The following is a 14,407-nucleotide window of genomic DNA, read 5'->3' as shown; positions in this document are numbered from 1 at the left end:
ATATGTATATATATATGTATAGATATAAATATATATATATATATATATATATATATGTATATTTATATATATGTATATTTATATATATGTATATATATATAGATATAAATATATATATATTTTTAAATGTATTTTCTATTTTATTGTTTATTTCTACACATGCTTCTTACTATTTTACAAGTTGTATTATTTTTATTTTCCAACGCTCCTCAGATGATCCATCTGCCTCAGGGGTTATGGGCCGTGCTTTGTGTCAGGGTCCTGGTGGCCATGGTCTGATGACCTCCTGGTGCAGATGTGATAGTGTTTACTCACCTGGCTCCTCTGTACTCAGCCATGCAATCATTGGTCCATATAGTTGCATACGTGTGTATGTTGTGTGTGTTTGTGTTTGGTATGTGTGTCCGTGCGTACGTACGTGATAATGGGGAATATGGGTCACCGGGGTATTGTTTTTAACTTTGCATTTCTTTTATGTATGAAAAGCGCTTTATAAATAAAGCTTGATTTGATTTGACTTTTCATTCAATGACTCTTTTAACTTTCAACAGAGAGGATTCTTCTTCCAGTGAAAGTCTCCTCATTCTCCGTCTTCCTTCCAATCTCTTCACACCAGCAAAAGTTTGCCTCTTGGAGCGGACAACTAACTAGAAACTTCTTCAGGTAGTTTTCATCACTCTTTAATCTTGACCAGCTAACTGCTATGAGATAACTGTCACCCTTAATTATGATGTATAATATTTGTGTTTCATAACATGATGTTTGTTATACTTTCTAGTGATGCAACCATTAATCAAAGTTCAAGTTCAAGGTCATATTTCTTTATTTGTACCCGAAGGTAGAAAGAAGCTTTGATTCATATTCTTTTGCTTTGATTAATAGTTTGAGTGTAACTAATAAAAATTGGTAAGGAAAAGTAGAACAACTTAAATGTAAGGTACATTTAAAAAAATAGTTGAATTGATGGTAAAATATGGTTTTATACATATGAAGGAAACTTCATATGTATAAACTTGTTCCTTGAAATACACATTGAGGCTTTGAAGTGTTTTTTTCTCTCGTATCGTTTTTGGCACCATAAGCGAAACCAATAACAAAGGAAAGACCACACAGCATTGACATAATGTCTCTCAAATAAAAGCAAACTAAAGAGTCAAATACTGAAAAGTAGGGTTTGGGTTCAATCAAATGAATAGATCAAAATGACAAATGACCTTTTATTGCTTGTATTTTGACAAAGTGACTTCTTCCCGGAAGTGAGAACCAGCTGCACAACAGTCAAGATGTCTGTTGTGCAGCAAGCAGCGTGGGAACTATCTGACTAAACAAAGGGAACTAGATCTTCCTGGAAAAAGCAGATGCCAGCATAAAATCCAGCTGTGCAATGGAATAGATCCTTATACTTTGGTTCTGTCGATCTGACGTGATTCTACACGACAGAACAGGTGAAAACTCTGAAAATAATGGAGGTCCACAACTTATTTGTGTGTGACTGGGTCAAGGAAATTGGTATCTGGACTCTCCCGGATAAATATGCATCCTTGTTGCTCGGCTAAGCTTGCATTTTATGATAGGACTTGCGAGGAACGCGTCCATGTAGACCAACTAGTGCACCAGTCAGCTCCACACCCTCGACTGCTTATCCATTTAACAAAGTAACAATTACTCAATCATCGCCATATTTGATTTTGGTCCTGTTGTCATATGTGGCCTGACACGTTTGTCGTTCCATCCATCCATCCATCAATCTTCTTCCGCTTATCCAAGGTCGGGTCACGGGGGCAGCAGCCTAAGCAGGGAAGCCCAAACTCTCCCCATCCAGCCACGTGGTCCAGCTCCTCCCGGGGGATCCCGAGGCGTTCCCAGGCCAGCCGGGAGACATAGTTTGGGCGGCATGGCGTAGTGGGTAGAGCAACCGTGCCAGAAACCTGAGGGTTGCAGGTTCGCTCCCCGCCTCTTACCATCCAAAAATCGCTGCCGTTGTGTCCTTGGGCGGGACACTTCACCCTTTGCCCCCGGTGCCACTCACACCGGTGAATTGAATGATGAATGATAGGTGGTGGTCGGAGGGGCCGTTGGCGCAAATTGCAGCCACGCTTCCGTCAGTCTACCCCAGCGCAGCTGTGGCTATGAAAGTAGCTTACCACCACCAGGTGTGAATGATTGATGGGTTCTACATGTAAAGCGACTTTGGGTACTTAGAAAAGCGCTATATAAATCCCAGTTATTATAGTCTTCCCAACGTGTCCTTGGTCTTCCCCGTGGCCTCCTACCGGTCGGACGTGCCCTAAACACCTCCCTAGGGAGGCGATCGGGTGGCATCTTGACCAGATGCCCGAACCACCTCATCTGGCTCCTCTCCATGTGGAGGAGCAGCGGCTTTACTTTGAGCTCCTCCCGGATGACAGAGCTTCTCACCCTATCTCTAAGGGAGAGACCCGCCACCCGGCGGAGGAAACTCATTTGGGCCGCTTGTACCCGTGATCTTGTCCTTTCGGTCATAACCCAAAGCTCATGACCATAGGTGAGGATGGGAACGTAGATCGACAGGTAAATTGAGAGCTTTGCCTTCCGGCTCAGCTCCTTCTTCACCACAACGGATCGATACAACGTCCGCATTACTGAAGACGCCGCACCGATCCGCCTGTCGATCTCACCATCCACTCTTCCCTCACTCGTGAACAAGACTCTGAGGTACTTGAACTCCTCCACTTGGGGCAGGGTCTCCTCCGCAACCCGGAGATGGCACTCCACCCTTTTCCGGGCGAGAACCATGGACTCGGACTCGGACGTGCTGATTCCCATCCCAGTCGCTTCACACTCGGCTGCGAACCGATCCAGTGAGAGCTGAAGATCCTGGCCAGATGAAGCCATCAGGACCACATCATGTTTAAAAAGCAGAGACCTAATCCTGCAGCCACCAAACCGGATCCCCTCAACGCCTTGACTGCGCCTAGAAATTCTGTCCATAAAAGTTATGAACAGTATTTTATTTTCTGACACGTTTGTCTACAAAATAATCAAGAGGGGAGACGTAGAAGTATTTTATCTGACAAAGTATCATTCACTCTGACCTTCTGGTTTCTATTTGTTGAAAAAACAAATAATATCAAGATAATACTTTCATGGTAAATACTAAACGAGTAAAGTATATTAAAGTGGATCAAACTTTTAACGATGCGGTAAACTTGCGCCTTCTTCAACTCTGCTCCCTTGACACTTTGTCGTCGTGGTTTCCTAAATTGTCGCACTTTTACACCCTTCTTGAAGACACTTGTATCGTTTTGGCGATGTGAATGTTTGCTACAGCAGAATACAACGCAGGCATTGGTGCCGAGTAGCCATTGAGAACAGACGCTGCTTGACCACCACGTGTGTTCAATGAGCTGGACCTCATCTCATTCAAATACAATTAATACACTGAAAGTGCAATTCTGGCTATAAACTGTCGCTTTAAGTATAGTTTGGGCTGACAACAAATAACAATCGTTATGTATAAATTACAACATATAATCTATAAACAGACTGTGAACATTTGATGATCAATTAAAATGACGTGGCACACTTACAGCAACCTGCATTACCACCTACCGCCAGCAACAGGCGCTGTTTAACCACAATAATCTAACACTCGAGCTACATTCTACCAACTTACATGTGGAGGCTAAAATAATACTTTTGACTTTTAAAATGTGTCTCAATTGATTTCAAGAAACACGCTGCACTTAAATACGACGCCATCTTAAAAACAATATGCAATTTGTATATTTTGACCCTCTGAGCTTATCGTTGGACACATCTTGGCATGAGACCAGAGGGCATGAGACCAGACTACAGTAGGATGGAAGTGTGGGGGGGGGGGGGGGGGGGAATAGAACTGAATCTGAAAATCTTGGCATGAGACCAGAGGGCATGAGACCAGAAATCTTGGCATGAGACCAGAGGGCATGAGACCAGACTACAGTAGGATGGAAGTGGGGGGGGGGAATAGAACTGAATCTGAAAATCTGCAAGTTGAAAATAAAAACCTGTAAGACTTGAATAAAACAAATGACACAAAATACATCAACAATTTTTTTATTTTTTTTTAATGTGCTTTATTTTTTAGTTCAACAACCAATACTTGCTTTAGTGTCCATGCAACCTTTTCTACAATATCAAGTTGTTTTACATTTTCAATACCAAAACTTAGTGTTGTGGCTTCATAGGAAGGTATTGCAGTAGCAGCAAAAGCAGGAACAAAAATCACATACCACGGCAAGCAAGGATAATGTGTGAGTCACAAGTATATAAGGGACAAATGGGACAAAAACACAAAAATCTTCACATATTACATAAATGTGTCATTATTGATGTATATATAATTGGAATTTACTTCATAAATGTATCAGAACTTTATTACATAGAAGCCCTGACTTCCCTCTCCCCAGCTATCTCCTCCCAAGGCGTTCCCAGGCCCGCTGGGAGACATAGTCTCTCCAAAGTGTCCTGGGTCTTTCCGGTGGCCTCCTACTGGTCGGATGTGCCTTGAACAACTTTCCACGGAGGTGTCCTACGGGGGCATCCTGACCAAATGTCCGAACCACCTCATCTGGCTCCTCTCCATGTGGAGGAGCACCGGCTTTTCTCTAAGCTCCTCCCAAATGACAGAGCGTCTCACCCTATCTCTAAGGGAGAACCTGGCCACCCTACGGTAGAAGCTTATTTCGACAACCCAAAGCTAGTGACCATAGGTGAGGATAGGAATGTAGATTGAGTGGTAAAGTGAGAGCTTAACTGTCGGGATAAGCTCCCTCTTCACCACACAAGACCGGTGCAGAGTCCGTATCACTGCAGACCGATCCACCTGTCGATCTCACAATCCACTCTACACTCACATTTAAACAAGACCCCAAGGTACTTGAACTCCTCCGCTTGGGGCAGCATCTCATCTGCAAGCAGGCGATGACACTCCACCCTTTTCCGGGTTAAAAGCATTGTCTCAGACTTAGAGGAGAGGTGCTGATTCTCATCGTAGTCGCTTCACACTAAGCTGCGAACCGATCCAATGAGAGTTGAAGATCACACCCGGATGAAGCCAGCAGGACCACATCATCTGCAAAAAGCCAAGAACTACTCCTGCAGCCACCAAAGCAGATCCCTTGCTGTGCCTAGAAATTCTGTCCATAAAAGTTATGAACAGAATTGGTGACAAAGGGCAGCCCTGGTGGATTCCATCCCTCACTGGAAACGGGTCCAACTTATTGCCAGCAATGCGAACCAAGCTCTGACACAGACCATACAGAGAGCCGAATGCTACTATTAAGCGGTCCAATGCCCCATACTCTCTGAGCACTCTTCACAGGATTTACGGAGGGATACAGTCAAAAGCCTTTTCCAAGTCCACAAAACACATGTAGACTGGTTGGGCAAATTCCCATGCACCCTCAAGGACCCTGCTGGAGTATAAAGCTGGTCCACAGTTCCACGACTAGGACAAAAACCACACTGCTCCTCTTGAATCCAAGGTGTGACTATCTTGTGTAGCCTCATCCTAAATATACCTGAATAGACATTACCGGGAAGGCTTAGGAGTGTGAGCCCACAATAGTTAGAACACACCCTCTGGTCCTCCTTTTTTAAAGAGAGGAACCACCACCCCAGTCTGCCAATCCAGAGGCCCTGGCCTTATGTCCTTGAAATTATGCAGAGTATTGGCAGGCAAGACAGCCTCACAGCATCCAGAGCCTTAAGGAAATTAGCAAGTATTTTCATTCCTGCCCGTCCCCTCTCACTGGTTGAAACTCCAGAGTCGAAGAGGGTCCTGCTCCTGTCGTGAAGTCTGGTTCCAGAACCCTTGCCATTCGTGAAGGTGAGACCGACAACATCCAGTTGGAACTTCTCCACCTCCCACGCAGAGAAGTGACGTTCTACATCCCTCGAGCTAGCTTCTTTAGCCGAGAACCAGACTGCCACGTTTCACCCGGCCCTTATGGCCCCTCCCATAAGTGGTGAGCCCATTGGAGGTTTTAGCCCATTTTGCCTCTTGGGGCTGTGCCGATAGGCTCCAACCCCCCCAGGTGGTAGAAAATGGATAGACATGTTTTCTTTTTTATACTGGAGTGAAGTTTAAGAGTAGAAAACATTTGAATCCAAAATGTTTTCACCCACTTTCAACTCCCCTGAAGACATTTTCATCCTATCTACTCTTTTGAGCTAAAATAGTTTTCTGTGTATCATTGATATATCAATGTTTTTGAAACTAAATGTTTTCAATTAAATATGGCAGATTATGCACAAACATTTACCTCCAAAGGACAACAAAGTCCTCAATATACTTTTGAGGGTTACATGAATCATTTAAATCAGTTTTTAATTCTGTTTTGCAGTCTTGCCGCCACTAAAGGACAAATGGGACAACAACAGATAAAGGCCACGTCTGAAGAACTCAGGCTGGTTCTGGTGGGAAATACAGGAGTTGGCAAGAGTGCGTCTGGCAACACCATCTTGGGCCGCGAGCACTTCCGGTCAGAGGTCAGCTTCTCCTCGGTGACCCGTACATGTGAGCAGAGAAGCACTGAGCGGCTACTGGACACTGACCAGAAAAGACCAACAAGAGTGAAGGTGGAGGTGGTTGACCTACCAGGCTTCGGGGACACTCACATGAGTGAGGATGAGATAAATACTATGATAGCTAAATGTTTGGCTTTCTGTGCTCCAGGACCACATGCTTTTCTCTTGGTGGTGCCGATAGGCCGTTATACAGATGATGTGAACAAAGCTGCGCTAAATGTAGCCAAGCTATTTGGGGAGGAAGCCCTCAAATCTCACACTGTGATTCTTTTTACCAGAGGGGATGAACTTAAGGGGACGAGCATTGAAGAATACCTGAGAGATGCTGCGGCTGACCTTAAAGGTCTGATCAAAAAATGTGGCGGCCGGTACCACTTGTTCAACAATAAAGACCCTGGTAATGTGGCACAGGTTGGACAACTCTTGATGAAAGTGAAGAGGATGGTGGAGAAGACTGAAACTGGGTTTTATACCAATGATATGTTCAAAGAGGCAGAGGCCATCCTTCGGGAGGAGGAGAGGAAGAGCAGCATGGTCAGTTTCAAAAGTCTGTCTCCATCCGCATCTGGGAGAAACCCTCTCCCGTCTTCCCCAACTACATTCTGGGAGAAGCTGAAGAGGGCAGTGGTTTCTGCCGCTATAGGCTTGGTTTTGGGGGCCAACTTAGCAGCTGCAGGCATGGCATGTCTTGTAGGGTCTGCATCCGACGCAGCAGCAACAGGGGAAGCAGCAACAGGGGCAGCAGCAAAAGGGGCAGCAGCAACAGGGGCAGCAGCAGCAGGGGCAGCAGCAGGGGCAGCAGCAGGGGCAGCAGCAGGGGGGGCAGCAGCAGGGGGGGCAGCAGCAGGGGCAGCAACAGGGGTAACAGTATCTTTTACAATGAAAATTGGTAAAAGAAAAACTGCCAACTCGAAAGAATTGTACGTGGAGGTGGATTTTAATAAAAAGAACCATTGAAACGTCTCAAATTCACCTCCAATGGTTGGATAGTTGACCACAATTTTAATGGCAACCATTGGAGGGAGTTCATACATTATCAAGCCAATATTGCCTTTCATCTTGCTTCTATTGATTTGCACCTTTAGCAGGCAGGTCATTTGTCCGTCCATAGTCGCGAATACGTCTTTTTTTATCTCTGTAAAAATATTTTAAAAATATGTTCCGTTTTTCTTATTTTTTTCCGACCTACAATCATTTTGAAACAAACAACATGACAGCAAGATATTTGTTATTTCATGCTATACATTACGAATCGGTGTGGTTGTGGTTTTCGTCCTGGTCGTGGAACTGTGGACCAGCTCTATACTCTCGGCAGGGTCCTTGAGGGTGCATGGGAGTTTGCCCAACCAGTCTACATGTGCTTTGTGGACTTGGAGAAGTCATTCGACCGTGTACCCCGGGAAGTCCTGTGGGGAGTGCTCAGAGAGTATGAGGTAACAGACTGTCTTATTGTGGCAGTTCGCTCCCTGTATGATCAGTGTCAGAGTTTGGTCCGCATTGCCGGCAGTAAGTCGGACACGTTTCCAGTGAGGGTTGGACTCCGCCAAGGCTGCCCTTTGTCACCCATTCTGTTCATAACCTTTATGGACAGAATTTCTAGGCGCAGTCAGGGCGTTGAGGGGATCTGGTTTGGTGGCTGCAGGATTAGGTCACTGCTATTTGCAGATGATGTGGTCCTGATGGCTTCCTCCGGCCAAGATCTTCAGCTCTCACTGGATCGGTTCGCAGCCGAGTGTGAAGCGACTGGGATGAGAATCAGCACCTCCAAGTCCGAGTCTATGGTTCTCTCCCGGAAAAGGTTGGAGTGCCAAGGGAGGAGATCTTGCCCCAAGTGGAGGAGTTCAAGTACCTCGGAGTCTTGTTCACGAGTGAAGGAAGAGTGGATCGTGAGATCGACAGGCGGATCGGTGCGGCGTCTTCAGTAATGCGGACGCTGTATCGATCCGTTGTGGTGAAGAAGGAGCTGAGCCGGAAGGCAAAGCTCTCAATTTACCGGTCGATCTACGTTCTTATCCTCACCTATGGTCATGAGCTTTGGGTCATGACCGAAAGGACAAGATCACGGGTACAAGCGGCCGAAATTAGTTTCCTCCGCCGAGTGGCGGGGCTCTCCCTTAGAGATAGGGTGAGAAGCTCCGTCATTCGGGGGGAGCTCAAAGTAAAGCCGCTGCTCCTCCACATCGAGAGGAGCCAGATGAGGTGGTTCGGGCATCTGGTCAGGATGCCACCCGAACGCCTCCCTAGGAAGGTGTTTCGGGCACGTCCGACCGGTAGGAGGCCACGGGGAAGACCCAGGACACGCTGGGAAGACTATCTCTCCCGGCTGGCCTGGGAACGCCTCGGGATCCCCCGGGAGGAGCTGGACGAAGTGGCTGGGGAGAGGGAAGTCTGGGCTTCCCTGCTTAGGCTGCTGCCCCCGCGACCCGACCTCGGATAAGCGGAAGAAGATGGATGGATGGATGGATGGCATTACGAATCGCTATTCAGATAAATTAAGTTAGATAATAATAATGATTGTACTCTTTATGATTTCTGCACTTGGATCAGTTAGAAGTGGAGAGGGAGTCGAAGAGACAGAAATTGGCTATAAAATCCAAGGCAGAATCCAGTAAAGCAGAAACAAAAAGGAAAATGCAAGTTATACACAATCTGCTGCACCTGGGTGGGGAAATGTTTTTTACCATAGTGGGAGAGGTACATGATCTTTGAACATGCTTATTTTGAATATTGTTCTTTTTTTTCCCCATGCAGTACACCACAACCTTGGCCTTTTGATTTTCTTTTGGTGAATGGTAGCATTTGAAATTGTATGTTCTGATGGTGACCACCAAATAAACCATTCTTAAACCTTCTGGTCTTGTGGTGTTTTTACTTGCCAGCAGTGCCGGCCCAAGCCTCCATGGGGCCCTAAGCAAAATTTGATTTTGGGGCCCTCTATTTCTGCCAATAATATTGATTGTTGATCATTCACACACCTACTATAAACTCATTGCGGCTCTGGCAGTGTTGTTTACATGATCCTATTGTCAGCCTGGCATGTCTTTACAAATGACATGTCATTTATAAAGATATGGGGGTGGCCCAGTTAAGAACATAAATAATACCAATGAATGAACGAATGATGTCCAGAGTGCCACATATGGTTCCTAATCTTAAAATGTAGAAAACATTCAGCTACAAGAGTGGCCTGGGGTTGAACAGTCCAAGTGATAAAGCTTTGTATTTACAGTAAAAGTGTCATCTTGTCTCATCAGTCTTGTACATATTAGTCTTTAATTACTAGTTTACATTTTTAGTTAATTGTTCATATTTAATGTTTACTTTGTACAAAGAGAGCGGAGTCTACTGAAGTTAAAATTCATCAATAGTTTTCCCCTTTGAAAGACGCAAGGCAAAATCCTTCCATTTCACCATGTTGCGACAATGATCTTCACTGTTTTCATGCTGTTTCAGCAGTGCACCTATGTTGACCCAATCCCGCTGTCCCTCGGCTGACACTTTCAAGGACTTTTTGGAAAATAATTTGCAGCAAAAGCAATAGACTGCATCTTTACTTCTTGAATAAGTCAGCCAGCTACGCTTGACTTTTTCTCCATTGACTAGCTGTCTGTAGGTATAATGATAATGAAAACTTGGGCCATCATGCCGTTTGGGGAATGAAAAGTTCTCCTTAATAGACAGTGGTCCTCTGATCACCTGCTCAGTCCTGTCTGAATCTGAGAGGAAAGATATGGCGTCACATTAGTGCCAATAATCCAAGCGCATAAAAACTGTTATCGCGCGCTGATTCTCCACTTTGTGCGCGCGCGACACCCTTTTGCACGCGCGTGGTGTCTTTTTGCGCGCGCGCGCCGTCTCGGTCTGTGCGCTCTCTGTGTACTCCTGGCATCTCTCCTCGCGCTGTCATTTTTTTTTTGGCACTTTGGGGGCGGGTATGCTTAGACGGCCCCTCCTTTCTGATTGGCTCTGAGCATTTTTCATATGACCAATCATTCTCCAGCGTAGCAACGTTGTAGCCATCTTACCTCGGACAGCTAGCCTCAATCATTACATTGATGTCAAAGCAAGTTATGGTAATTTAATTAGTACATGTACCAATTAAATTACCATAACTTGCTCGATTTTCGACCAATTTACAAACGGTTTGCCTTGTCACAAATCTTATTACATGTAGATATGACATAGGATGCTGCACCTGTTGAAATTACCTCTTTCGCTATAAAAAAAAAATGACTTAATTGTGCAACATAGTTGTGTAGGGTCAGTGATAGTCAGTTCTCTGATTATTTTAAACTGTTTCAGAATACATTATTAAAAGGCTATTTTTAACATTTTAAAAACAAAATTCAAAGATTATTTCATTAATTTTATGGCTGAATCAAAAGAAATTCCATAAATTAGAAAACAAATGTTCAAGAAGAAGTGAAAACGTTGCGTCTATAACAATCTTGATACATATTGACGATGACCCGCCCTGCTATACTTCTGATTGGCTCTGAGCATTTTGCCTGACCAATCAGAAAGAAGGGGCCGTCTAAGCATACCCGCCCCCAAAGTGCCAAAACGAAACATGCCAGCGCACAGACCGAGACGGCGCGCGCGCAAAAAGGCACCACACGCGCGCAAAAGGGTGTCGCGCGCGCGCACGAAGTGGAGAATCAGCGCGCGATAACAGTTTTTATGCGCTCGGATTTTTGGCACTAATGTGACGCCATAGCAGGCGGCAAACGTCACAGGTGCAGCAGAGGCAGCTTTACATTTAAAGAGAGGCAGGAAGAATCACTAAGCCTAGATCAGCAGCAGCACTCTGTTGACCTAAAATTGTGTTTTTGTACAATAATATATCTTTGATCATTTAGAAATCATCAGTCAGACTCGTACATGCAAAAAATTAAAAATAAGATTTTTTTGTTAATTGCTTTTGGGGGCCCCCTGGTGGCCGCAGGGCCCTAAGCAAGCGCTTAGTACGCTTATGCCTTGGGCCGGCTCTGCTTGCCAGTACCACTGAATTAACGCTACGTTTCACAGCAGAGAGCACAGTAATGTTGTGGTGTGGCTCACTCAATGCATTCACCCTTCATTCTAGTGAACAATTTGTGTTTTGAGTTCAGAGCACTACTTTAAACTACTTTCTGGCTTTGAGAAAAACTAGGAAATCAAGAATATATACAATTCTTCACATATAAACAAGTTTGGCAGTATAAAAACAGTTTCATTTTGAAATTGATGTGTATTTTTGGTCTTGTCTTGCTGGTCCGGACAGAAGGGCGACACGACAGTGCGGCTGGATCAAAGCAGACGTCGGAGACGCTTTACTCAACTAAAAGTTGCTTTATTACAAGCGAGCCTCCTTATACAGGACTGCAGTTCCTGGAGGAGGTCAAGTTAAAAAAAATGAGGCACTCCTAAATTGGAGAAGCCAAATCATCAGTTCCTGTCTGTGTGTGTGTGTGCTAAGTCAGGACAGCACACCCTGACCATAAAGGACTTAAACAGACATTCAATGACCAATATGAAAAACTTGGTAAAGTACTGGAATGTCAAATCAAACAACTACCTTACTTTAAAAAATGATACAAATATTGTGGATCCAACTGAAATAAATGAAGCATTTAGTAAACGTTATGAACAATTTTATAGCTCAGAAATACATTCAAACACACCTAAGTTCATACTTGCCAACCCTCCCGGATTTTCCGGGAGACTCCCGAAATTCAGCGCCTCTCCCGAAAACCTCCCGGGACAAATTTTCTCCCGAAATTCAGGCGGAGCTGGAGGCCACGCCCCCTCCAGCTCCATGCGGACCTGAGTGACGTGTTGACAGCCTGTTCTCACGTCCGCTTTCCCACCATATAAACAGCTAATGACCGAGGGCGAGTTCTTGGTTTCTTATGTGTGTTTATTGTTAGGCAGTTTCATTAACGTCCTCCCAGCGCGGTAACAACACACAACAACAGCAGTCAAGTTTTCGTCCCCCCTAAAGCAGTTCGTCTGCCGTAAACAGCAATGTTGTGACACTTTTAAACAGGACAATACTGCCATCTACTGTACATGCATATGTGACCCACCCATAATGTGTCACATTTTTGTGTTGATTTATTTATTTTATTTTGTGGTTTGAATTCGTTTTTGGAGCTGTCATTCCACATTTATCAGTATTCACATTAGTCAGTAGGGGGCAGTAGGGCGTTTCTTCCCAATTGAATGCTATCACCCGCAGACCAGAAGTGTCTTGTCATTCTGATGAGCGCGACCAGTCTGTGAACAATTGAAACGTTCTGTGTGCTTTTTCCTCCTGTATAACAGGTTAGTTTTGGTGAATCAACTCACTGAATAATATCCATGTGATCTTTATAAGTTTAAGTACACATTCTGATGGTGGAGCCTAACTCTAAAGTGTTTGTGAGTTGTAGTTTGTATTTGTGAATGAATCCAGTGCACAGCTGCAGTAATCGATACAAAAAGGCGACGTGAGTGCGCAATGTTTATATAGGAACTTCTGATCCTAATTCAGACTCCCAAATTAGAGCTCCCGTTTTCTTATTGATTTTATAATGTATATTTGTATAATGTGTGTGTTCTGAAATAGTGACAGAGAATAGAACAAGGATGGACAATTCAACCCTTAACTCAACAATGAGTAGATGAGTGTTATGTGTGTGTATGTGTAAATAAATGAACACTGAAATTCAAGTATTACTTCTATTTATTTATTTATATATATATATATATATATATATATATATATATATATATATATATATACATATATATATGTAATTAAAAATATATATATAGCTAGAATTCACTGAAAGTCAAGTATTTCTTATACCGTATTTTCCGCACTATAAGGCGCACCTAAAAACCACACATTTTCTCAAAAGCTGACAGTGCGCCTTATAACCCGGTGCGCTTTATATATGGATAAATATTAAGATTCATTTTCATAAAGTTTCGGTCTCGCAACTTCGGTAAACAGCCGCCATCTTTTTTCCCGGTAGAACAGGAAGCGCTTCTTCTTCTACGCAAGCAACCGCCAAGGTAAGCACCCGCCCCCATAGAACAGGAAGCGCTTCTTCTTCTACTGTAAGCAACCACCCGCCCGCGTAGAAGAAGAAAAAGCGCGCGGATATTATCATTTCCTTTGTGTGTTTACATCTGTAAAGACCACAAAATGGCTCCTACAAAGCGACAGGGATCCGGTTCATGAAAAGACGCAATCTCTCCATCCGCATACGGATTACTATTTCACAGCAACTGATATTCCTGTGAACCGCACTGTGGATACAACGGGAGCACGTACGGTGAATATTCGCACCACAGGGAATGAGAAGTCATCCTTCACTGTGGTTCTAGCTTGCCATGCTAATGGCCAGAAACTTCCACCCATGGTGATATTCAAAAGGAAGACCTTGCCAAAAGAGACCTTTCCAGCCGGCGTCATCATAAAAGCTAACTCGAAGGGATGGATGAAGAAAAGATGAGCGAGTGGTTAAGGTAAGTTTAAGTTTACGCGAAGAGGCCGGGTGGCTTTTTTCACGCAGCTCCGTCCATGTTGATATACGACTCCATGCGCGCCCACATCACGCTGGTTTTTAATATATTATTAAAGTTTGACTGACCTATTTGACTGTTTTTTTGACATTCCTTTAGCGCAGTTAGATGCGGCTTACAACACGGGGCGGCTTATAGGTGGACAAAAGTTTTGAAATATGCCGTTCATTGAAGGCGCGGCTTATAACCCAGGGCGCCTTATGGTGCGGAAAATACGGTATATATATATATATATATCTTAAATACGCCCCCGCCCCACCCCCAACCACGCCCCCCACCCCCCACCCCCCGAAATCGGAGG

At 44.4% G+C, this 14,407-nt stretch overlaps 2 protein-coding genes across 2 annotated transcripts in view; one reads left to right on the top strand and one right to left on the bottom strand.

The window, feature by feature from the left end:
* LOC140679741 (large ribosomal subunit protein mL37-like) overlaps window positions 1-5,843 on the bottom strand; it is a 42,419-nt gene extending 36,576 nt beyond the window's left edge. The window contains exon 1 of the mRNA XM_072915773.1: window positions 5,775-5,843. Coding sequence (XP_072771874.1) covers window positions 5,775-5,843 — 69 coding nt within the window. The remainder of the gene's footprint in view (window positions 1-5,774) is intronic.
* LOC140679740 (GTPase IMAP family member 4-like) lies at window positions 5,160-7,417 on the top strand. Its single transcript, XM_072915772.1, has 3 exons — window positions 5,160-5,851; window positions 6,369-7,224; window positions 7,268-7,417. The coding sequence occupies exons 2-3, from the start codon at window positions 6,391-6,393 to the stop codon at window positions 7,415-7,417; spliced, it is 984 nt and encodes a 327-aa protein (XP_072771873.1). The 5' UTR covers window positions 5,160-5,851; window positions 6,369-6,390.
* The last annotated feature ends 6,990 nt before the right edge of the window (window positions 7,418-14,407 follow it).

This window comes from Nerophis lumbriciformis, linkage group LG22 (genome assembly GCF_033978685.3).
Source record: "Nerophis lumbriciformis linkage group LG22, RoL_Nlum_v2.1, whole genome shotgun sequence".
NCBI classification, from domain to species: Eukaryota; Metazoa; Chordata; class Actinopteri; order Syngnathiformes; family Syngnathidae; genus Nerophis; species Nerophis lumbriciformis.
The sequence above is the reverse complement of the archived record's forward strand: the minus strand, read 5'-3'. Positions and strand labels throughout refer to the sequence as shown.